This window comes from Leptodactylus fuscus, chromosome 3 (genome assembly GCF_031893055.1).
Source record: "Leptodactylus fuscus isolate aLepFus1 chromosome 3, aLepFus1.hap2, whole genome shotgun sequence".
Classification (NCBI taxonomy): Eukaryota; Metazoa; Chordata; class Amphibia; order Anura; family Leptodactylidae; genus Leptodactylus; species Leptodactylus fuscus.
Genome location: NC_134267.1, coordinates 31,963,271 through 31,989,490, shown reverse-complemented (window position 1 = coordinate 31,989,490; position 26,220 = coordinate 31,963,271). Strand labels below are relative to the sequence as shown.

The 26,220-nt window shown below is 42.9% G+C and overlaps 1 protein-coding gene across 1 annotated transcript in view; it reads right to left on the bottom strand.

The window, feature by feature from the left end:
* MACROD2 (mono-ADP ribosylhydrolase 2) overlaps positions 1–17,750 on the bottom strand; it is a 1,460,592-nt gene extending 1,442,842 nt beyond the window's left edge. Inside the window, exon 1 of the mRNA XM_075267382.1 lies at positions 17,040–17,750. Coding sequence (XP_075123483.1) covers positions 17,040–17,100 — 61 coding nt within the window. The 5' untranslated portion in view covers positions 17,101–17,750. The remainder of the gene's footprint in view (positions 1–17,039) is intronic.
* Between the last annotated feature and the right edge of the window lie 8,470 nt (positions 17,751–26,220).

Genomic DNA, 26,220 nt, shown 5'->3' with positions numbered 1-26,220 from the left:
TTCTGTCACCATGGGTCATATTCCTATTCTGCTTTGAGATGTGCGCTTCTACTGTCTGAACAGTTTTGTACAAAGCGTATACTCAATGCAGGGCACAGTGTAGAGGATTTTACAATAGCAGAGATAATAGTTTACATCTGGTAGAGTAAACTCTTAGCACCACACTTTATGTCCAGCAGAAGGCCAATTCTTTATCACATGGCATTTTCTAACATACCCAAAATAAACATCGGAACAAACTATGGTGAGGATTCTCTTTTCAGTGTTTTACAGATCTGTCAAGAGCTGAATGAATGGAGACAGCGATAGGGAGCCTTCACGCGATGTAACGCTGCGCTCATTCTGATCGTAAAAACACGTTCAGAATGAGCGCGTAAAAAGCAGCTCCATTGACTTGAATGGGAGCCGGCATACGTACGTTCCCCATTGAAATCAATGGGAGGTTTTTTTCCCTATGCTTTCAATGTATTATGCGCATACCACATTGAAACCAATAGGTAAAAAAGCAGCCCATTCATTTCTATGAGGAGCGCACATATGCTGGCTGCCATTGAAATGAATGGGATCTGCTTTGTACGTGCTGATTCTGAACGAGTTTTAACGTTCAGAATCAGTCAGCGTATACTCAGTGTGAATGCACCCTTAGAAACAAATCTACCCTTCAGCTATATTCACATAGCCATACAGCGTCCATATTATATATCCCATCTTAAAGGGATCCTATCATTAAACATTCTTTTTTTTCTAGTTGACATGCCGGAATAGCCTTAGGAAAGGCTATTCATCTCCTACCTTTATCAGTCGCCTCCGGCCCGCCGTTCAGTAGAAGTACTGTTTTTTTTACTGGTATGCAAATGAGTTCTTTCGCAGCACTAGGGGCGGGCCCCAGTACTCAGACAGCACTGAGGGCGTCCACAATGCTGCCAGAGAACTCTCTCCAGCAACGCCTCCATCTTCAACAGCAACCACTTCTTCCCACTGGGGTCACACTCGGAGCTCTTGAGCACATGCGCAGTACGCTCCTGTAGTTCTCCGCAGAACTACAGGAGCGTACTGCACATGCGCGCAAGAGCGGAGAGTGACCCCAGTCAGAAAAAGACGCAGTTGCTGTTGAAGATGGAGGCGTCGCTGGAGAGAGTTCTCTGGCAGCATTGGGGATGCCCTCAGTGCTGTCTGAGTGCTGGGGCCCACCCCCAGTGCTGCAAAAGAACTCATTTGCATACCAGTAAAAAAAAAAAAAAAAAAAAAAAAAAAAAAACAACAACTCAGAAGTATTCAATTAGAATGAGAAGCAAAAAGAGCTTACGTGTCTCCTAGAAAAATAAACAAAAGTAAAAACTGCAGTGGCATTATGCCAAAGAATGCTGTGTTTTGTGAATACACCCTAATATGGGACGCATCATACAGAATTATTATGGTTATATGAAAGCAGCCTTAGGGCCTGAAGCTGTGTAAGCATCGTGTTCTTGATCAGTTGCCAATGGATATGACCCTGAATTGTCTGAAACCCAAACATGATATCCTTATTGTAGACAGTATATCAGACAGGAACACTACATGTAAGAAAATGTAACTCAGCCACAATAAGGAATGGTTGGATTTCTTTCAAGCCCCAGATCATAGAAACTTCCTGCATTCACGGTCGTATCCATTGGCAACCTATCAAGAGAAAACACTGTCACCACAAGGTGGTAGAGAAAGTCTATAAAAGTAGGCAAAATTTCTAAGGCTGGGTTCACACTACCGTAGGTGTCCGACAGCTAGTGTCCGTAGCTAATGTCCACGCAAGATTTTAGCAACGGATACTAGCTGTGTCCGTTTCCAATTTCCATCAATTTAAATGATATATTATCTTGTGTCCTTTAGTGTCCGTTTACAACCATGTCCGATTTTTCAAGCAGAACATTAGCTACAGACACCTACGGTAGTGTCAACCCAGCCTTATATTTATTAGCAACTTTTTTTTAACTCGTTTTATTGAAGGTGATATAACAAAACAATAAGGAAAATGTTCGTTGTTGTACCGTGTTAGAAGTATAAAAAAAAACAAGAAAACTTGTTGATCTTCAGTAGTTGATACCTTTTTAATGGCTAACTCATAATGATGACAAATTACGACGTTTCGGAACGCTTGGCTCCTTTCTAAAGGCCTCTGGCCTACTACCGATTCATTGACGATATCCTAATTATTTGGACTGGGTCTGAACAACAGCTGATAACCTTCCATGAAGAATTTAACCAATTCCATCCCACCATCAACCTGACGCTCAATCACTCCTTCTCGGAAATAAACTTCCTAGACACAGTCATCAAGATACAAGAAAACAAAATTGAGACATCACTGTATCGGAAGCCGATTGACCGACCAACCTACCTAGGATGGGATAGCTTTCATCCGAAACACATAAAGAACTCTGTTGTGTACAGCCAGGCCATCAGATACCATTGCATATGTTCTAACCCTGCAGATAGAGAAGAACACCTCGGAGGCCTCAGAGACACATTCTTGAGGCAGGGTTACCATCCAAGAACGATTGATAACCAAATCACCAGAGCCACCAGGATACCAAGATTGGAGTTATTAAGATACAACACCAAAAAGGAGAACAATCGAGTGCCCCTGGTTGTCACATATAACCCCCACCTGGAGACGCATCACACGCAAATTACACCCACTACTACAAAAAGACAACCGTCTAACATCCATATTTCCGGACCCCCCTCTCCTATGCTACAGACAGCCACCAAACCTCAGGAATATGGTGGTCAGTAGCTCTCTATCACCCCCAATTAACACAGGAACATTCCCATGTGGAAATAAGAGGTGCAAAACCTGCCCCCACATACTGACCACTGACAGGATAGAGATACCAAACTCGAACAAGGAATATAAAATTCCAGGTGCCTTCACCTGCAGCACACCCAATGTAGTGTATTTAATTATGTGTACCAAATGTTCCACTGATAAGCTGTATGTTGGAGAGACCAGACAGCAACTTAGACTGCGTATGAACTCACATCGCCATACAATTAAAGAACAAAGGATTGACCTTCCCGTGTCTAAGCATTTTTGCAGTGGGGACCACAACATCGCCGATCACATGAAGATTTTGATTTTGAGAGGGAATTTCAGATCAAAGAGGGAAAGACGCATAAATGAGTATAAGTTCATGACACTGCTTCAGACACTAGAGTGTGGACTTAATGCATCACAGGGTTTCATGTCTTTTTACAGTAACGTGTGAACTGATAAGGACCTGTAAGTGTTTACATTGTCTCTACCAATTACTAACAACCCCCTCCTCCTGAACTCTAACACCTTTTGTGCCTGCTCTGTATATATACATGCATCCTTTAAAAATGTTTTTAAATTGACTTTGAGAAAGGAGCCAAGCGTTCCGAAACGTCATAATTTGTCATCATTATGAGTTAGCCATTAAAAAGGTATCAACTACTGAAGATCAACAAGTTTTCTTGTTTTTTTATATTTCTATAACAAAACAAATAATGCAACCAGGAAAGTACATGTACAGAAGTGCATAAAATAAAGTACAGAAAAAGTCGCAAACAAACAAAGATCTGCCACGACGCCATCTCATCCCAGTCCACACCCGTTACATACAGGGGAAAGCGCAATAGTGAACAAAGCCTCCCAGCAACAGTAGTCACATGTTGTACAGACACCAAGGGCCGCGGATCCAACCGGCAGATGTCCCTTCTCAAGGCACAATGCTGCCCAGCGCCGAATGCAGTGAGGGGGCAGAGTATTGAGTAACAGGGGGAAGCGCACCACCCTCCCCACACCTTAGTACATTTCTGGGGGCAGCCCCTGCCCTTCTATATAATTTGATTAAATGGGAGAATCGAATTGACCAGTTTCTGCAATTGAGATACCAACGGAGACTACGGGGCCATCCACAGGAGGGCAATGGCCTTCCTGGCATAAAATAGACACTCCTGAAAGAAAATCTGGACGTGATGCTGCCACAACTCTTCCTCCAGCACGCCAAATAAATAGAACTCGGGAGAGAGCGGGACAGGGCAGCCCAGAACATCGGCCAGGAGGTCCACCACCCCTCTCCAGAAGGCCTGCACAGTCGGACAACTCCACACCATGTGCCAGAAATCCGCACAGGGATACGGACACCTGAGGCAATTCGGGCCAGGCAAACGACCCATCTTATGTAGACGGGCCAGGGTCAGGTAGCACTGATGTAAAAATAAATATTTGAATTAGCTTATTATTAGCCAAGGGTGAAACGTATAGAGGAGACTCCAAAATATCCTGAAACGTCTCATCCATCAGCTCCAGGATATTGGTGCGCCAGGGCTTCAATCAAGGACACTTTTGCATGAATTAGATGTTCATAAAGAACAGAAATCAGGCCGCCTGGACCCTGAGAGCGCAGCACACCAATTAGTGGGTATTCAGAGATAGCACTCAATTGGGCAGGGAATAAGGAGGAGAGGGCATGTCGTATTTGGAGGAATCGAAAGAATTGATGGCGAGGAATCTCACGTTAAGGTGATTAAAGAATCAAATGTGACAAGTATTCCTTGCATGTACAAATCTGATAGGTAGGACACACCATAACGTGACCAGGACTTATTAACTTTTAATTGTCCCCAAATTTAAACAAGGTTATGTTCATAGGAAACCCCCTTTAAAGTCAAAGAAAGACACATTAGCCAGTCCCGCAATTATTACATTGCCATGCAGTATTCCAAAATTGTGCAATGATGAGAATTCTCCCTGAAGGCTTTGATCACTTTTAAAGGGATTCTACCATTGAAATGAATTTTTTTGGCGATCACACGTCGGAATAGCCTTTAGAAAGGCTATTCGTCTCTTACCTTTAGACGTGGTTTACGCCGCGCCGTTCCTTAGCAATAACGGTTTTTACTGGTATGCAAATTAGTTCTCTCGCAGCGATGGGGGCGGGCCCTAGCGCTGAAAATACGATGGGGGCGTCCCCACTGCTGCTCGAGAACACGCTCCAGCAACGCCTCTATCTTCGGTTGGTTCCTCCCCTTCTTTCTTCGTCTTCCTTCTGCGTCACCTCAGACGCCTGCGCAGTTGGTTCTGCCAGTGAGACGCTAGTAGAGCCGACTGTGCATGCCGGCCGGCAGCCATTTTTGGGAGTCCGCTCTTGTTCTTGTAGTTAAATACAGGAGAGGTCTCCCAAAAATGGCCGCCGGCCGGCATGCGCACTCAGCTCTGCTGGTGTCTCACTGGCAGAGCCAACTGCGCAGGCGTTGGAGGCAGAAGGAAGACGACAAAAGAAGGGGAGAATCCAGCCGAAGATAGAGGCGTCGCTGGAGCGTGTTCTCGAGCAGCAGTGGGGACGCCCCCATTGCATTTTCAGCGCTGGGGCCCACGCCCATCGCTGCGAGAGAACTAATTTGCATAACGGTAACAACCGGTATTTCTAAGGAACGGCGTGGCAGAGAGATGAATAGCCTTTCTAAAGGCTATTCTGACGTGTGATCGCCAAAAAAATTCATTTCAATGGTAGAATCCCTTTAAAGGAAGGTTTCCATGTACACTGCAGACACATACCCCCAGGACCAATTATAGATTAGCCCACCAACAGCATAGTTATAGGTTAAAAGTCAATCATGTCTATGGTGGGGTGGGTAGTTCTAGACAAAAGCCAGAATACTTGCAGCAGTCTGTTACAGGTCACACTAGATGAGCGACCCTCTAAATCACAATCTGATAGCTCGGGCAAAGCTGAAGGCAACAAGGACTGGTGGTAATGGTATAATAGTTCTGGTATGACTGTGATTAAGCAGAGATGGCTGTAGCACAGTCCGAATAATTCACAACAGAACCAGACTTGGCATACTAAATGGCGTAATGAACTGAGCAAACAAGACTTGACATGAAGGCAAGATGATTGAACGGACAAGACTTGGCATAGAAGCAGCAACAATGTAACTTTGAAAAAAATGCTCTGCTATGTACAATCCAGCACTGAGACAGTCAAAATTGTTTACCCATGTGTAGCAGTGTTGAACAGGCCTGCACAAATATACAGTACATAGTCTGCAGTGTAGCAGAGATAAGATGACTACCCAGGTGTAGCGAGTTGAGGTGGTGGGTATAGCTAGACAGACGACCTGGATATTAAGCTGTAGATTTGCAGCTATGAAGTAGAGCAGAAGTACACTTGATTTTGCAGGGTTTAGCCCACTTAGTATAACTGAGCAGAGGCCACTTGAGCTGATTTTAGTAGAAGTGATCAAGAGAATTGCAGAGTTCAATGTAGCAAGTGTCACCTGCACTTGGTGGAGCAGAGCTAAAGAGTTATGGCCATTGTGAGAGTAGTCAAGGCAATAGCCATTAAACACAATGATAAGAAACACACCAGGGTAGATTTATTAAAACTGTCATTTCATATGCCACTTGCTTAATGACAGGGTCCATGTTCAAGATGCAGTAGGGAGCAGAAGCAATATCAGCAATAGCCTGTAGGGAAATCTGGTAAATCAGATCCGCAGCGCACTTTCATATCCTTAAAAAAATATAGCCGATTATCTCTGCACCGCAACATCAGTTTGTGGCTACAAGGGTATGTTTCTACTCCTATGAAAGAGGATCTTACACCTCCACCAACTTGAAAGCTCAGTTGGAATTTTCTCTCTAGCCTCCGCCATTCCTGAGCATTTGCAGTTCGTTTTGATCCCTGAAGTGCTATTGGAGCTCTGTAATGTCAGAAGGGTGGAGTCAGGTGTGAAGGGGAGTGGCGTGATTCAGAGCTCCAATCAGAGGCAGCCAGTGTCAGAGCTCAGAATTACACCCCTTGTCTGCTCCTGCCTGACACCGCCCTCCAGACAGTAAAGAGCCTAAATATCAGGCACCAAAAATAATAACACCAAATGCTCAGGAAAGGTGGGGACTAGAAACAGTGGAGCAGCACCTATTAAAGAGTTGGACTTGATGGTGGTGATGGAAGGTCCTCTTTAAAGGCCCCAGTACAGCAAGATTATTGGTTTGGTAGGCATTCTGTCCCTGACAGACCCTCTTTAAATCACACTACTTCAGAGTGTACCTTAGGGAACTGGCTTTTGCATTAATCTGCAAAAATATATTACTGGAATAACCAGTGGACTGCATTCAAGACGCCAGACCAAGAGAATAAATAATAAAAAAAATAAAAACAATAATAATAATAATAATAATAATAATAATAATTTTTATTATTATTATTATTATTATTATTATACTGCCAAAGCAGCATAAAAGATTTGTGTTACAGTGCTGCTAGGTATATTTTACCGCACTCCTTGATGTATGTCCTGTTGCGCTAGGGTCATTCCGTATCAAGTGATCCAAATATGAATATTTTTTTTACCTGACGTCTTTAGATTTTTTTATTTTTATGAAGTACAACTTGTTAATTACAAATTAAAAGTTTAGAATTTTTTTTCTTCATCCGTTAATTTTTTACAGACTTCTAAAGTTTTGAAAAAGTGCAAATTTTGGCCTGGTATGGCTTTACATTTTTTAATCATATCTCAGGCTAGAATTGACATAAAGAAGTGGGAGAGGCATCATTTTTCTCAGAACGGTACTGGCTTTCATTTGATATGCCACAAGACTATGTTTCTTTATATTTTGTTTTGGAGAAATCAAATTCAAAATTTCGATGCGCAATTGTGAAAAAAAAAAACACGTATGTTTTAAAATTGTGAAAAAATGCACGCGTGTTACTTGCGTTCTTGGTTATACTTGTACAGGGTTTCAACTTGGGACCAAATTGGGATCAATTTTTTTTATTTTTTTTTTAAGCCTTGAATCATCTGATTTTATGTTTGTGTGGCTTCTTCCTTTTTTCTTTTCATATTACAACTTGCTGAATTCAACATTTATATGCAACAATAAAGAAATATAAAAAACAAATACCATGAGTGCCAGAATAAATACAACTTATCATCATAACTCAACTTGTTCAGCATTTTCAACCTGAATGCATTGAACAAATCAAGGTGATCATATCCTCAAGTACAGTCTCATCCTAATTATATGTTAACAGGATTAAAAGAACCAATATTTTTAACACATGTAACAATTTTTTTTATTATATCACTAAACATGTCATTTATTAAGAAGAATAGTAGAGTAGTTACATCCTCATTCTATAAAATATGAATTAATCAAACAATTAATAGGACGTTTTTAAACTAGTGGCCTTTTATCATTAATTTGTCCCTTATAGTGAGTGAAATGTAATCTTGTCCATAAGCGCTTACTAGCAATGTGTCAGAGTATGTCCAGCCTGTCATGGTGTTAGACTCCATCTGAGTTAAAGGGATCCTATCATTAAAATAGCATTTTTTTCTCCCTAACACATAGGAATAGCCTTAAGAAAAGCTATTCTTCTCCGCGCCACCGTTCGGTAGAAATCCCGGGTTTCTTCTGTATACAAATGAGTTCTCTCACAGCACTGAAGGCAGTCCTCAGCACTCAAACAGCAATGGGGGTGTCCCCAATGCTGCGAGAGAACTCTCCAGCGCCGCCTCCATCTTCACCTGGAATGGCCTCTCCCTGTGTCTTTTTCCTGCGCTGGTTTCAAACTTCTGGGCATGCGCAGTCGGCTATGCCGTTGCGCATGCCAGCTCCTATTTTCTTGTGGCCGCTTAACCCAGCTTACTGTGTAATCAGCCACATGAAAATGGCCACTTACACTAGTTTACTGTGTAAGCAGCCACAGGAAAATTGCTGCGGGCATGCACCGTCGGCTCTGCCCGAGGCCCAACAGCACAGTCGACGGCGCATGCCCAGAAGTTTGAAGCCAGCGCCAGAAGAAGAGAGAAAAAAATGTCATGTTAGGGAGACAAAAAATGCCATTTTAATGATTGAATCCCTTTAATATCTGATTTTTGTTAAGCTTTAAAATATCTGGTGCAAAAAAAATAGAAAAAAATCAGGGCACTCACCAGCCAGTAGTAAAATTCACCAAACTTTAATAATCTTCCATAAAAATAGGTACTTGAACAGCATTTACAGACGGGGGTAGGGTAGATGGAATGTAGAAGAAATGAAGCGACGACCGTTTCGTGCTAAATGCACTTCATCAGGCTTCCCAAAATTCAGGTGTCACCAGCCGACATATATACCAGCCGTGGGGCACACCCATATCACCACAAAAATAAATACAATTTAAATACCACAAAAAGCATTTAAAACATGTTAAAACAACTTAACAATACATTACATCATTAAACATTAACATTTCTTACTGATTTCTAACTTTATTTCAAACTTTGAAACTTTTTAAACTTTATTAAGCTTTTCATAACCTCTAACAGGCTAAAAGAACCTTTTGCTCTGCTCCTAATAATAGGCGGACTTAAAGGAGAACCGCACTTCTAACACAGACACACAAATGAACACACTACTATGTTCATTCAAAAAACCCACCAGCATAGTCCATTGAAAACATACTGACTTGACAGCTAATCAAAAAGGGAGCTACTTATTCCCATTATAGGTATAGGCATCAAACCAACATCCATATAAATCGCGGACCAGAATGAGAACTGTATCCAACTATGAAACTCCACCCCTAACCTGTTTAAACCGATCGCCAACAGAGCTCAAAAGAGCTACTTTGACCATTATAAAACCCTAGCTAATCACAAACCAACCACCAAAGGAGCCATTTTACCTATTGTCCAAATATAGATATTATTATATAGACTTATTACGGCGAACGAAAAAAAGTCCCCACCCATACTAATGTGAGCCAATCACGAAGTAAGCTACAATAACAAAATTCTTAGCATGAGGAATATAGTGTATACATACATGCGCTACCTCCTTTGCCACTGAATCGTAATTCAAAGGAATTACCGTTTAAGATCTTACTAATAAATGGCAATAGACAAATACAAAACTGGCTACATTTACAGAAATACGCTCATGTCCATACGATCATTCAATCCAAGCGGCCCCATAGCTCCTGTACGTAGTATAATTCTACCTTCTTCTTGTAGAAGTTTTTTACCTCTGTCTCCTCCTCTTGGTAATGGAGCTACATGTTTCAGACCGCAAAACAACAGAGAAGAAAGAAGGTAGAATTATGTTTGGTGAATTTTACTACTGGCTGGTGAGTGCCCTGATTTTTTTCTATTTTTTTTGCACTATATTGGACTATTTGTTTAACAGTGAGCACCACCTGAATGCCAGATCATCTAGTTCGAGATCCAGTGATTTGGTGTATGTTCACACCCACAGAACGGTGCCGCTGCTTTTGAATTTTTTTGCATTTTGTTTAAAATATCTGGTTTTCTTGGATACACAAAGGATGGTGCTGGACCAGAAGGATGCAAAAAAGTCGATTCTAAGTCTTCATTTTCACAATCTTTGAAGAGCACAGTAGCCAGGCATTAGTGCCGGTCATATTCACAGGTCACAGAACTAGTTATGTCATCCATTGCCAATCTTGTGCCGCCTTCTACCACTTCATGGACTTCACTGTCATTGCTGAATGAAAAAATCCTTGTTTTATTTCTGTTTCACTACATGGAATGAAAGTGTGGTATTTCTGAGTCCCTTTGATGGGTTCTGCTTCCCATATCCGATATTTTAAACTCTCCTCCTCTTCGTAGTCAGGACATGAAAGCTCTGAAGCTCTGTCTTACTTCCTGACTCTGTGGTGGACAGATACTTCATATGACGCTGGGTTCACGCCAGAGCCCAATTTGCGTTTTCAGGTTTCCGTCTTCTGCCCACAGAAGACAGAAACCTGACAGGCCGTGTCCGGCCATGAGCTTTGATGAGCGTTTTGTACTCTCTGTGGCGAAATTTTTTTTTTTTTTTTTTTTTTTTTTTTTTTTTAACAGGACACAAAGACGGACATGCAGGACTTTGTGCCCAGTTTAAAAAAAAAAAAAAGTTTTTGGCTGGACACTTTCCAAATCCATTCCTTTCCAAATCCAGGTTTCCGTTTCCTGCGCAGTTCCTGCGCAGCATAACGGAGACCGGGGTGCAGATGTGAACCATCTCTTACTGACATTAACTGTCTATCCCTGTTCATTCTCAGGTTGAGCCCTAACAAAGCTTTCTCCTCTGTCCTCTCCTGCTTCTAAGGTAGGGTTCACACTACCGTTGGTGTTTGTTAAAAACCTCCCCAAAAACAGACACCTATCAAAACGGACACAAATGGACAGTAACTGATGGCTAGCAGTTAGTGTTCGTTGCCCATAGACCTCAATGGTAAAAAAAACCGGACACTTACTTTTTTACAGAAGAGTCCTGCATGTAGGATTTTTTTGTCCGCTTGAAAAAACAGACATGGCTGTAAAGGGACACTAAAGGACACAAGATAAAATCCCATTGAAAGGAATGGAAATTGCAAAAGGACCAGCTAGTGTCTGTTGCTAAAATCTTGTACGGACAATAACCATGGACACTGCTGAGCAGACACCAACGGTAATGTGAATGCCACCTAAGCTGTAACATAATAAAATAATACAGTAAACTAAATTGGAAGGGGGGGGGGGGGATACTCATCATTCCCTCAGGTGACACCTGTGGCAATCACATGGGTGGAGTCACAACTTAATACACCACCAGTACCCAACATGTGACTGCTGAGGCCAGTGATTGGCTGTAGCGGTCACCTGATCTTGTGCAATTCCAGCACCAAAAGCCAGTTGGGAACGGGATATATGTTGTCTGAACTTATAAGAGTATACTTTTTTGTTCTATCCCACCCCCAATGAGCTTAGTCTGGACAGCCCATTTAAGTGTTCTCTTCAGTGGACTACTACGATACCAAAATGAATAAAGTCTCTGAAATACACCTGTCTGTAATGGAAGCCAGACTTCACCCAGTTTTTATTACAGCCCATTACAATGTTATTTCATTTATCTACTTTGGTACATGTACAAGGTTCACAGCTTCACATAGTGCAAAAGTCATCACTTATCTCTTCCTACCTATCGTACACTGACATCCTGTGGCTCCTCTTCAACATGACTATCAAATCTTTACGAGCTCTAAAAGAAGTCATGAAATTGACCTTAAACGTGTCCAAATACCCCAAACTGACCCTCATCTTCACAGCTCCCCCTTTTTATTTCTTTCTAGCCAGGTTCTTGTTCTGTCTGTTTAAATAGCTATCTAACATTCATTTCTAAACACCTAGCAAATTGGGCGCTCATCACTTTCGGTATCTGAAACTGTCAGAGGGGCTGGCCTCACAGTGCAGGATGATGTGGAGTGTCACCCTTTACAGTACCAAAATACATAAGTATACCGCCAGGTATCGCCTAGCGATGACAAGGAGCTGTAAGGCCAGGCCCTTTGACTGTGCAGGGATCTCAGTATCCTAAACTAAATGGCACATACCTGCAAAACTAACATTGAACTGAATTTCTCAAGCAGTCAACTTTGTAGAAGATTTAATAGGTCACATTGTAGAGGACAAGTAAGGTACCCTTTAACCCATTTCCTACTGGTGGTGGTTTATCATTGATAGGTGTGTTGCTGTGTCTGTACTGCTGATGATCAATCAGTCTGACATCCCATTGAAGAAAAAACATCCGTTGCAGATTTTAGCCAAAAACCAGTGGATTTACAGAAGGAAGAGGTGTAGGAACTTCCTTTATATTTCATATTCCTTTTTCAAGCCACCCTTGATTTTGGCTCAGAAACTGCAGCAAAAAACATGCAGTTTTTCTACAATATGTGGCCTCAGCTAGGGATACATCAGCCATACTCAAAGCAGGTTAGTCACTGATGCACAATGGCAGAATAGTGTATAAGATTTAGCTAAATCTGTTGCAACTAAAACCAACAGAGCAGAGCGACTTGTACGTCTGGGTCTAAACCCACAGCATGCCATTTATCAGAGCGCGCTTTATCCACAGCTTTCACCTTTTTAAACACAAAGGTTGAAAACTACAAGAGACCTGCTGAGACCCTGAAGCAAAAAACACTTTATTTTGGGTGGCTTTCCCTCATATAAATTCAGCATCAGGTTCATCCTGTGAATCCCAAAGCTCAGTTTAACATCTGCTTTATCTCATTGCTAAAAAGATCTTTAGCTGCTAACTTATGGCATATGTGCATGGTTGTTCACCTTAGGCCTTTGAGTTACTACAGGGATCAAACTCTAGTAATGCAGGGTGTGACCCCATGTACAACTGAAACGGCCAGCACCAGATGAATCAGAATAAGGTTATATTTATGCACTGAAGTAAGTGACTTATGTGGGAGCAGAGGGGGCAGTGCTGGTGTCTGGCCATTATACAGAGCAAAGTCAACTGCTTCTGGATCTGGGCTCTGTATAGTTGTGAACGTGGAAACAGACCTGATCCGTGCACGAACTCGCTGCTGTCCTTCCACCGATCAGATATTTATGTTCTATCATAAATATCTGATATCACAGGTCATAACAAAAGAAAATAAATCCTGGACAACCCCTTAAACCCAGTCTAAATCTACACCTTGCAGTCACAAAATATATCAAATTTATCAGCAGCACATGCTTTGTGACAGATTAAGCACATAGTGAATCTAGACCAGTCACTCTTAAGCAGGGTTCACACGAGTTTTTTGGACCAGATTTTGAGGCGCAAAATCCGCTCCAAAAAGCCTCTCCCGTGGCTAGCCACGGCATACCACTCCAGATTAGGCAATTACTTTGCACCCAGAAACTGGAATACACTAGTAACAAAATCCAGACTTGTTAAAAAAAAAAAAAAACACTCTTGTCTATACAATTATGATAAGCATCTAGCAAGGAGGCAGAGTAAGTTGTCTTTTATGCAAGTCACTTATAAATTTGTCAAGTGATTTGCACCGAAAAGAAGATACAATAGGGCCCCACTTATTTATTTTCTTTAGCACAGGTCTTCTTAGGCCCCTTACAGACAACCATGTATTTCTTGCAGTCCGCTGGATACTGTTCAGCGCTCCGTTTTTGCAGATATGTATCATTGTCTGCAAAAACAGAAAAACAGTAATGCTTCAGTGTGTCATCTGTATTTGCGCATCTGCAAATACGGATGACACACTGAAGCAAAAAAAAAAACAAAAAACTGTGGGTAGCTAGGTAACTTTTCTCCAGATACGGATAATACCCGAAATACATCCATGTATCGTCCATGGTTTTTACTCTCCAAAAGGCTTCGATGAGAAAGAGTCTGTGCTACAGACACTGAGCAGAATAGGATCTGCTTTGAGTTTTGCAACATGGACTCTCGGCCTGCACATGGAGCCCTGGAATACACAGTAATGTACTTGGGGAAAAACACCGATAGCACACTGAAACAGCACAGTCGTCTGCAAGAGCCTTAGGTTTTGTTCACAATACCATTATTTGTGTCTATTGCCCTCATCCGTCATAGTATGAGAGTAACAGACATTAACGCAAGCAGAGTAACAGGCACAGATTGAGCCCCCTCCCGTTGACTCTAATGTAAAGATAACAGACACTTTTGTCCATCAACTTAAAATGCACAATTGAAGAAAAAAAAATTATTTTTTTTTGTTAACTGCAGACGGACACTCAGAGGGGGCTCTGTCTGCATCCGTCATTTAAAGGGGTATTCCCACGTCGCATACTCGCTAGTCTTCGCTGCAGTAAATTCTTCTGTCTTCCGGCTTTTTTGCGTCATTGGTGGGCGGGGTTACATATGCAAAGCCAGCGGCGAGAAGTCGTCGCTTCTATGCCGCTGGCCCTGCGTGTGCGCTGCCGATGCACTAGGAATCGGACGTACAGCCTTCACAACGTAATACAAACCCGGCATCCCTGAACACTAGTGTTAACTTAGTGATATGAATACTGATACCAAATACTGACCATTGGTCGCAACAACCAAGCTAAAGCCAACGACTACATGAATTTGAAGGTGATCGTTTTCCCTACTGTGCGGTCCTCGCCTCAAACCATCATGGCAAGTGCTGTTCCTTGTAGCACATGGCATGCACCACACATAACAAACATGCTCTCCATTCATACAATTGGGTTTCCCTATTTTTCCACAAAAGGACCAAGTCTGATACAGAATGAATATAGGCAGCAGGGCTATGGAGTCAGCTTTATGAGGAATCATAAAAGCTACTTAGGTTAGAATAACAGCTGCGCAGGGCTCTGAGTTGTGCAGGTCCACTGGGGGACACGAATGAGAGCAGGACTGATAAAACAGCAGACCCTATAGAATATAATGGGGTTCGCCTGGTTTCTGCTGTTTTGAGAGAAAAGTCCTCTGTGCAGGACTTCTCAGCTGATCTTCAGCAGTTTCTGTGGCAGAGTCTCCAATTGATGCAGATGGGAACCTAGCCTAACTGGTTTAAAGGTAAGTAAAAGTAATCAATAGTTATTGACATTGTACAGTAAGGCTGGGTTCACATCTCTGTTCAGGTTTCCTGTCGGGGGTCCACATGGGGACCACCAAAAGGAAACCTAAACTGCATTAAAAAGCGGTTACATGCAGACCTCATAGACTGTAATGGAGTCCACTGGGTTTCCGCCCAAAAAAACGTGAATATAAAAGTGCCGCTTGCAGCACTTTTCTCTCCACATTTTTCAAGTGGAGAGGGGAACGGAATCCCCGAACGAACTCCAAGCACTAGTGTCAACCCAGCCTTATAATCAGATGAATAGTTTGTTATGGATTTACTTTAATACACACCTAGCCACTAACTTTGTGTGTGAATTAGGAGATTCCTTACCGCTTCTGACCGACCATGGCTGTCGGCCTTTATGAAGAAGTTTGACTGTGAAAGAAAAGCAAAAATAGAGACCAACTCCATAGCCCTGAAGAGAAGTTCATTCACCCGTTCACTATCAGTCTGAGCAGACACATGACCTATATAGTTTATCAATTACTAGACAGCATTAGACCAATTTCACACAGAGTTTTGTGTCAATATTTATAAGCCAAAAAATGGAATGCAGACTACAAAATAAGTAATATTTGTATTCTGGACACTACACACAAAACAAGTACAATACTAACTGGGATAGAGAGCTCTGCACACAAGGGCTTACAATCTATAAGAGTGTAAACCCTGTTCTATAATTTGGATCTACTCCTGGCCTACAAATACTGACTGTGTTAATGTGGCCTCAGGCTGGGTTTATGCAGTATTTTTTTTTTTTTTTTTAGAACTGTATACAGTAAATAGTAGCACATTTCCCTTTATTCTAACACCTATTAAATTGAACACCCCTGGCACACTGACATAGTAGAAATGTGCTACTTATTGCTGTTTAATATAAACCATGCAATTTTAATGAAAAAAAGAAAAAGCATAAAACACAACCTTAGTGGTCATTCACACAACAGCCTGTGATCGGCCTCAAATCCACAAGGCGTACACTCAAGCAGCACATGGTCCCATACACAGGTCACTTCTCCATATGCATCACATGTATATGTTTTGACAAATAAAAAACAAAACCCCAGACGCATCCTATTCTGGTCCACAAGACACATGAAGGTGCAGTCATCTGACTACACAAGGAGCTCACACTTTTTTCTGCTGTGGTTTCTGCAGGCAATGTGAATAAGCTCTTAGGCTGAGGCTATGGCATAAAAGTACCACCCAACTTTACTTTTTGTCTGACATCAGTATAATAAGTCTACGGCAATGTGTTTTGTGTTGTCGATTTCCACAGACCTTCACAAAAGCATTTGCAGAAAAGTTACCATCCTGGCGACTAACGCGTTTCAGACAGACACCTTGGGCCACCAACACTTAGCCATTGTTTTGTCCAAACCTAAGACAAGGGCAAGTAGCAACTTGGCACACCGACCACCCATGGTCTCCTTTAATAATAGCCACACATGAGCAGTAGGTGACTACTCCAGCATTGTACTTGTGATGTGCAGCCATATCAACATCCAGGCACCTGTCCTCAGCTGCAGAGCCCCCAATGAAGAAGCAAGCAGCAGGCACAATGGTAGTAAGGGAGAGGGATGGAGCTGACACAGAGATGGAGAGGGGGGGGGGGGGGGGCATGTCTCCATCATCATGAACCAGGCAATGTGACTAAGAAGAAGAAGCTGTAGCTACCTTTCTCTTCTCTCCATATCTTTTTCTTCTTGCTGCTGGTGCTGCTGCTGCTGGGGTACATGCTGCTGCTGCTGCTGTGCTGCTGCTGCTGGGTGCTGGATTTTAGCTGCGAGTTCCCCAGGCTCACAGGAAATAGTATGTATGTGACACAATAGAGAGAGGAGTGCAAGGCTCAGACTAGAGGGGGCACTGCCAGGACCCCCTTTATGTTTCCTTCCCTTATGTCTATAGGGCACAGGGCGCTGAAGGAGCCCACACAGCACAGCTAGGTATATGCAGGAGAATCTCCCCGGCTCTGACACCAGCGGGTCACGCCTCTTACAAACCCCTGCACGCCCCGCACGGCCGCCCCCTGCCCGCTCTCTACTCTCTCCTATAGGCCGGGAGATAGAGCCAGTCACCTGGGGGAGAGCCGACACGACGCTGCGGACAATGCGCATGTGCTCGCTGTGTTTGTGGGAGGAGACGCGAGTGTGTGACACGGGGGAACGTGTGAGCTGGAGCTCGGGACGGAGGGAGAAAGGTGAACGACGGGAAAGTCAAAGGAGAAATGATGAGGGGAGACGCGCAGGTGTGTCAGGCGTGGCCTCCATCTTAGGTCCCCTCACGCGGCAGGGCCGGCGCGCGAGACGCGGAGGAAAGTGGCTCTGAAACTAGCGCTGAGGAGATGCCCTTAGCAGCCAATCAGGGCTTTGCTTTCATTTTACCACAGGCGGCAACGTAATGGGTTGCTATAGGCAACGCCATTGTTTTGATGTGCTCGGGTTGTGTGCAGTAGGTCAGTGTGAGGATGTCATGTGTCACAGGAGAGAAACTAATAAAGTTATACAACAGGGTTAGGTGTCAATGTTTCATTCTCAAACATACAGTCTTACGTTAGGTTAAGATTACCGTCACCTATCCGTTGTTCTGGTCCATCAGGGGACCATTGGCTATATTGGTGTCTTTCTGGTGTCTGCTATTTTAAAGGGGCTCTATCAGCAAAATCATGCTGCTAGAGTCCCACATATGCGTGAATAGCCTTTAAAAAGGCTATTCAGGCACCGTAAATGTTATATTAAACTACCCCCCCCCCCCCCCCCCCCCCCCCGTTTTAAAATAAAACCCTAAAAAAGAATGTTATCTACTTACGCATCGTGCACGCTGGGCGGGCATTCAGGGTGCACCGTCTTCTTCATCCACGCCTCTTCTTCCTCCTCCAGTGCTCGCGAGCGGACACTGATATAGAAAAATGGCCTGGGCGCCTGCGCAGTAGCCGTAGTAGAAGCCGCATGCTACTGCGCAAGCACCCAGCCCATTTTTTAATATCAGTGTCCGCTCGCGAGCGCCGAAGGAAGACGGGACCGGAGGACATTGGATGAAGAAGAAGACACACCCTGAATGCCCGCCCACAGTGCACGATGCGTAAGTAGGTAACATTCTTTTTTAGGGTTTTATTTTAAAACGGGGGGGGGGGGGGGTAGTTTAATATAACATTTACGGTGCCTGAATAGCCTTTTTAAAGGCTATTCACGCATATGTGGGGCTCTATCAGCATGAGTTTGCTGATAGAGCCCCTTTAAATCTGAAATTGGCGGAGCAAAAAGTCCTGCATGTGGGACTTAGTTCTCCTCCAGTGCTCAGCAGACTGATGTGAACATAGCATTAGATTAGATCTACAATAGCATCGGCTCTCCATTGTTTTGATCCATTGGAGGACAAGAACAACGGAGAGGTGGACCGACAAAATTGCAGTAATAAATGGAGTCCAACAGACCCCATTGACTATAATAGAGTCCATCGTTTTAAAACTGAAACCAGCGGAGGGAAAAGTCCTTCATACAGAACTTTTTCCTCTGCCGATTTTCAGACAGTTATTGTAGCCAAGACTCTGGCACAAATGTGAACATAGTGTTAGCTATATTCAGACCATGGGTGAAAAATGGCCTTTTTTTGTCATAACTGCTTTGCATCCCCCTGGGACACGTTTTCACAGAACTTCTAGGGAGAGAGTCACGAATACTGGCGTTTTCAACATGAGAAGGCGCGCCCTCCACCAGGCTGCTCGCCTGGTGTGAAATTTAAGTTGGTGTAGATTTCCAGTATCATTTACACCCTTTTTTTGGCATAGACTTTAATAAATTTGGGATGCCCCCTTTTCAGGAAAGTGGCATAAAACCCATTGTTTGCTACAATTTATATTGCAACTCGCAAAAACCTTATATACACCTGTCTCTGGTGATCCTGTGTCTCCTATAGTGATCTGGACCTGCTCACGTCACTGCTGAGTCCAATCAATGGCCTCAGTGGTGTAAGGAAAGGACATTGGATATCCCAGGAGACGTTCCGGTTTCTTTCCATAGGCCAATAGGTCTCAGCAGTCACATAAGGTGACGACTTCCAGGGCAAAGCACCAGGGCTCACCTGGACCAGACTGTGGTGGGAGACACAGGAGCACCAAGGATAGCTAAGTATGTTTTTGGGTTTTTTTCACCTTCCTCAGCCTCCTTGTCAAAAACAGTTTATCCAGGACAGACCCTTTAAAGGGGTGTTCCCAACTCGCCTGTTCACCACCTTGCAGGCTGTGTGCTCTCTTCACTTCCTGGTTTTCTCTGTACATTGGTGGGCGGGGTTTCACTTGCTGTCTCCCAGACAAAGCCAGCTCTTCTATCTCTCTTCATAGCAGTACGTGTTTGCAGTCAGTAATGAAGGATGGTTGTAAATAAATTAGCACAGTATCACTGGAAGATGCACAATATGAAGCTGATGTAGCAGAGCTGGATTTGATAGGTGATGAGAATCCCAAATTTACATGCTACAGGATCAAGAGTCAGTTTGCAATAAACTCCGTTTTAGGTCTGTGTTTATATACAGAGGTAACAGACTCCCAGTTTCAGCCCTTATCAGCAAAATTCAATTAGCAAACCTGATAACTTGGAAGATCCAGAGATAAACATCTCAGAAATACAAGCTGCTCCGAGCACACACCCCCCTCCCTCACTTGTCCTGGGCGGAGAGATAAGATCATCCCAAGGTCCGTGGTTATGGAGACACAGTGTAAACAATGAAGTGAATAATCTCAGGAGCCAAACAAAGCAGTTTTGATGAAGCAATGTATTTAGGAGAAGTCTTAAATCCACATAAACTAGCAGTATAGATAGGATCCTTGAGATGGGACAACACCTTTAAGCCTAGTTGCAGACAACTGTATATTTTTCAGTCTACAAACTAGTATTCAGTGTTCTGTTTTTGTGGATCTTGTGTCATCAGTGTGTCTTCAGCAACGGTGCTGTATGTCTACAATAATGGACAGTGTGTTGTCAGTTTGTTATCCTAGTTTGCGGATCTGCAAAAGTGCCTACTTTTCATGTACTGCAAATACTAACGGCACACAGATAACACACAAGTATATCCATGTGCGTTCCATGGTTTTTAGTCTCCAATAGGCTTCTATGGGCGGGTCCATGCCACAAACACTGAACAGAGTAGGACCATATCTCCATTTTCCATATCTTGTGGTGCAACTCACCACCCGCATACTAATCCATCGAATACACGGTAGTGTGCATATGCCCATAGAAATGAATGGGTCATTGTGCTATCTGAGAAAAACACAGCACACTGATCTCGCCCATGGTTGTCTGCAAGGAGCTTGACACAATAAAAGTTTGTAAGACTGAAAAAAGACTTCTATCTATCAATCCAGTTTAGTTTATTATCCTGCAATGCTAATACAGAGCAAGGTAAAACAAAAAAAAAACAATTAGGTAGATGCCAATTTTCTTTATTTTAAAAGGTATTTATTAATGCACATAAACTGGATACAGGACTAACAACTATTTGTGTATTTACAGAATGGGTACCCTGAATCGAAACAAATAAAATATAACTTTCATTAATTCTATTAAAAACCAATGGGGAGTTGCTCCCAAACTCCTATAATGTCACCAGGGGCGTAAGTACCATAGAGGCAGCGGAGGCGGCTGCCACAGGGCCTGGGCCATTAGGGGGCCCGGTGACAGCTGCTACCGCTGCATTTTTGGTTTTTTTCTTTATAGGCTGTTACGGCCCTATTCACTTGCCGATCCTGGCTGAGCCGGGATCGGTAAGTGACACCGCCCCCAAATACTATCATTATACTCGGGGGTCTTTGCAGACCCCCGAATATAATGATCAGCGGACCGGGAGAGGTAATCAACATAAAAAACACTGTTACTTACCTCTCCACGATCCTGCCAGGCCTCCTTCTTGACGTCCTTTCTGGCATCTCTGACGTCACATGAACCCGGCCTGCGTCCCGGATCATGTGACGTCTGCCGTCATTTCAGAAGAACGGCAGCGGAGAAGACAGCGTAGGAGCCGGGGACAGGTAAGAAACAGTAATTTTTTATGTTTCTATTCCCCTGGGTCTCCGATTATTATACTCTGAGGTCTTTTCATACCCCAGAGTATAATAATTGTTTATGGGTGTCCACTATGGGGTATAATACTGTATGCAGGGGCCACTAAGGGACATAATACTGTGTGCAGGGGCCACTATGGGACATAATTCTGTGTGCAGGGGCCACTATGGGACATAATAGAGTGCGGAGGAGGGGGCCGGTCGAGTTCGTCGGTTTTGGGGGGGGCCCATGTCAAAAGTTTGCCACGGGACCCGCCATTCATAGTTACGCCACTGAATGTCACTACCTCTGTGTAAAAAGTGTTTAAGTAGTGAAAAAAATTATCTCTACCTCTATGCGTTTCAATAGCTGAACGTTATATCCTCAGGAGATGATAAGTACCGTTTCACCCTGCAAAGTAGTAAGTTGCGGTCAAAACCGCAGTTCCCGGACCCCTGTCAGGAACGCGCTTGTGACTGTAAAGCGCTACGGTATCGGGACCAATAGCTCTTCACCCGGGGCACAGATTGGAAAGCCGATTATTCAGCGCACTTTCGGCTTTCCAGCAGTATATAGAACTGCCTGTGCCCAATCTGATGAAAGGTCCTCTTTAAGTGCAGCACATAGACACTATTGTCAGACACACAGAAGAAACTATGCTATGTGTCTGTACATAAAACTCTAGTAGCATTGCTATTTTGAGCTCTTTACAATTTGCTACATATGTTGAGTTTTTAGTGCACATTTTCCTGGCTAGTTGGAAGTTAGCCGTGCTGCATGAGTTCATCTAAGTGGTAGCAAATAGGCCTAGACACTACTTGGTCAGGGTTCATGTATTTATTTACTATCTTGCTGGCAGTAAACATCTATCTCTGACACACCCGTGCTATACCAACCTGATGAGGGGTGTGTACACAGACTGAGACTTATCACCCATTACTTGATCTGGCGTTAGTGGTTTTGACCACACGCTGACACACTGTGGTAATAGACATTATTGAGGTGCCTCTAGGCAGTATCTAGAGCTGGGGCCAATACCTGTGTGTTATACTTAATACACAAGGTATATCATTTCACAGAGCGATTTCAAGAACAAAGGAGGAAACACCAAGTAGTGTAAAGTAGTTGTCTGTATGGTCCATCAGAACACAGCGATATATGCGAAAAAAAAATTACTTGTATACATAGAGAAAATAGAAAAACTAATACATAACAAAAAGAATAAACACAAGTAATAGAGCACTGCATCCAACCACATCCAACATTAGACATCAAAGCTTTGGGAAAAATATAAAACCAAGCCTGCACATCCTAGGGGTTATAATTGTAAGTAATACGACAGACGGGGGAAGGGGGTGTTTGATTAATAGAGGTGGTCCTCCACCTAGATACTATGGGAATTCTATTGGACATCAGGATATATTGGGCCTTATAAGGGGTATATCATAAACCTAGCAGTCTAAGGGAGCCTTCACACGGAGTTTACGCTCCGCTCATTCCGAACGTAAACTCGTTCAGAGTGAGCGACGTAAAAAACAGATCCCATTGACTTGAATGGATGCCGGCATACGCACGCTACCCATTGAAATCAATGGGAGGCTTTTTTACCTATTGCTTTCAATGTGGTACGCACGTATGCCGTCACCCATTCAAGTCAATGGGATCTGTTTTTTACGCCGCTCACTCTGAACGAGTTTACGTTCAGAATGAGCGGAGCGTAAACTCCGTGTGAAGGCTCCCTAAGGCCCAAAAGAAAAACAGGTGCTGTAAACGGCACATGCTGATCCAGCAGCCACTGCAACATCCGCAGTAGGGATAGACAAAACTAATTTAACAATAGGACACGATTTTCTTCCTTCTGGGGAAAAATTTCTTCCCAGTTCCAATCAAATAAATCCCTAGATCAACATCCAAAATAAAAAAATCTAATAATAGCTATAAACTGTAATATGGCTTTTCTAAAGAAAGACATCCATGCCTTTCTTGAACTATTTTAGAAATTTCCACATTACAGCTTCCTCTGCCAGAAAGTTCCCTAGTCTTAGTACTCATAAACAACCCCTTTCTATGTCTAGATTGAAATCTTCTTTCCTCTAAATGTAGAGAATGTCTCCTTGTTAAAGCTTGTTCACACAATACGGATTCACGGCCATATGCTGGCGTTTTTAACGGCCAGAATGCAGCCCCATTTCTCTTTGTTTTAAGTCCAAAATTAATTGTGCCATCTTTCACTCAAGTGTCAAAATAGAGGAGACATGCCACACTAAAAAAGTGGACAGGGGTGTGGTCCATTGCTAGCTCTCTGAAACGAGAAGGGCCCCTGAACCACTGTAACCTTCTGAGCCAAAAGGCCCAGAAAGCGTCGGGGAACAATGGCCTCCCCGTGCTGAAGCAAAGGAGACCCATCTTACTTCTGGCCTCTACACGGGCTCTCACTACAGAGTACTACCAGGAGCCATTAACAAGGTTCACCCGCCTCAAAAAAGCAGACATACTGTATGCCCATATATGCTCACAAGCCATGAAAGTAGAAGTGCTTTGCTATGCACCTCACTCAGTGCATGCCACCCACAGTGAGTTTAGGTGCCATAGGAGTCACCGTTCTATGGGGCACTTAAGGGCTTTCAAGATCATGAACCTCTTGGCGTCAATCTGGTGGCTCCTCTCATACCACCTTATGGTTCTCTGCCCTATATCACTGGCATTCTGTCATCTCCCTACAGTGGGTCACCACTCCCACTGGCGGAGGTAATTGCTAACCAATGACAACAAAAACGTTTTTGTTTTTTTTTAATTTTAAGGCCTGAGATTGTGCCGTCATTCACCCATCTGAGAAAAAAGTGAGGATGTGCCACACTAAAAAAAGTGCACAAGGATGTGATCTATAGCAAGCCCTCTCTGAGAAGAGAAGGGGCCCTTACCCTGATCCTCTGGACCAAAAGGCTGTAAAAAGGTGAGGGCACAAATGGCCTCCTCTTGCTGAGGCAAGGGAGACCTGCATTGGCCTAGTCTCTATTTATTTATTTATTTATTATTTATATTTATTTATTTATTTATTATTTATCTATTTATTTATTTATCTATTTATTGGTCAGAAATACAAAATTAATAAAACCACCATATTACAGCAGGGCAGAAGTAAATATGCCACTAGATGATAGAGACAACAGGGAAATACACCACGGGAACACACAGAATAAATTATACACAACATATGTGAACAGAGAAGCAAATGCCCACAATGATAAATAAGTAGTCATCAACAATGAAGCAAAATAATAATATTAGTGCAATGCTACAAGTTTACTGACAGAGTATAAGGAATGCATGAAAATGACCAAGGCTAGAAAATCAATGACCAAGGGTGAGAAAGACAGTGCACAACCACTCAATCATGATAATAAATGCAAATACATAATAACTAGCATCACGGTCACATGTGTGTTACCCCTAGGTGCAAGAGAGTCCACCTCTACGCGTTTCACCCTAATACAGGGCTTCCTCAGGAGGTATAACGTCTTGTCTGCAAAATTGCTTCTTGTATATTAATAGTGGTAAATTGCTTCAACCAGTGATTGGCTGAGTATCACTTCCTTTGTATCAAGATGGACCAGAAAGTAGAGACCAGCAGAGAATCATCTGAACAGGAGCTTAAATAAATAAAAGGAAAGGGGAATTTTTGAAGCAATGACAACAGCTGTAAATCACACAAACCCTTAGCTACCCCTCCTTAATTCTTGTGGCCTCATATAAATATTGTAACCATGGATGGTTGTTTAGTAGTCGTGTGACCACACATTTCAATATGGTTCCATATGTTGTGAGAAGATGATAGGCAGAATGTTGAAGTCACGGTATAGCTTACCCAGATTTCTGACATACGTGTGGTCCAGGGAGGGTCTTGAATAGGTTTCAGCCCCAGGTGTGGGTCCTGGGCTCGTAACTGGCTCATTAAACGCTGCAGAGCCTGCACTTCAGGACAGATCCTAGGAGCGAGCGGGGAAGTGCCTGGGTCTGTCCTGACACTGTGAGTCTGGTAAGACTGTATTGTGCTCCTTTTGTTGATTAGTTGGCTGGTAGTAAGCCACCTGTACCGCTAATACTTATTGTTTAGTTAGCGCTCAGACGAGCAGGGTTTTGTTCCACATTCCTTTGCCTGAAATTATGGCTGTATTTTATCTTGCTCCCTTTTGTGCCTAAAGTGAAGTCTTATTTATTGTGCAGTTTTTTTTCTAAAAAAAACCCCTGTCTGCTACAACTTTTGTGCCCCCGTCTCTGACTGGTTGGATCTACACCATTACTGCTACCAATCTACCTTCCCCACAATGTCTATTTAAAGAGAGTGATTCACCAGGAAATGAATTATTGTTTAAAACGTAACTAAACTTTCGGACAACTTTTGATTTTCTGGCAGTATTTGTCATTAATAAATTTTGTAGTATACTTTAATAACAATTTTTCCTTTCTGTGAAATCCTGTATTTTTCACTCTTTCCTTTGTTTCTGTATTGAGACCTGTTTCTGACTCTCACTGAATGTCACCTAAAATTGTCTAAAAATATGTTTAAAAAAATAAGTCATTCTCTGGTGACGCATTCTAAATGTTGTGTAAATCCTAGAAATTTATGAATAAACTGACAACTGGGTGTTACCAGTTGGGGGGAGGGGTCAGTGTTGGCAGTGTGCATAGACATACCCCTTTACGGAATAGACACACTCAATTGTCAATTTATTAAAAAATATATAGCAGGAATTAATGCGGAATGGCACAATGGAGATTCTGAGTTGTTATTTTATGGAGTGGTGTCAGGTCCTCATTGG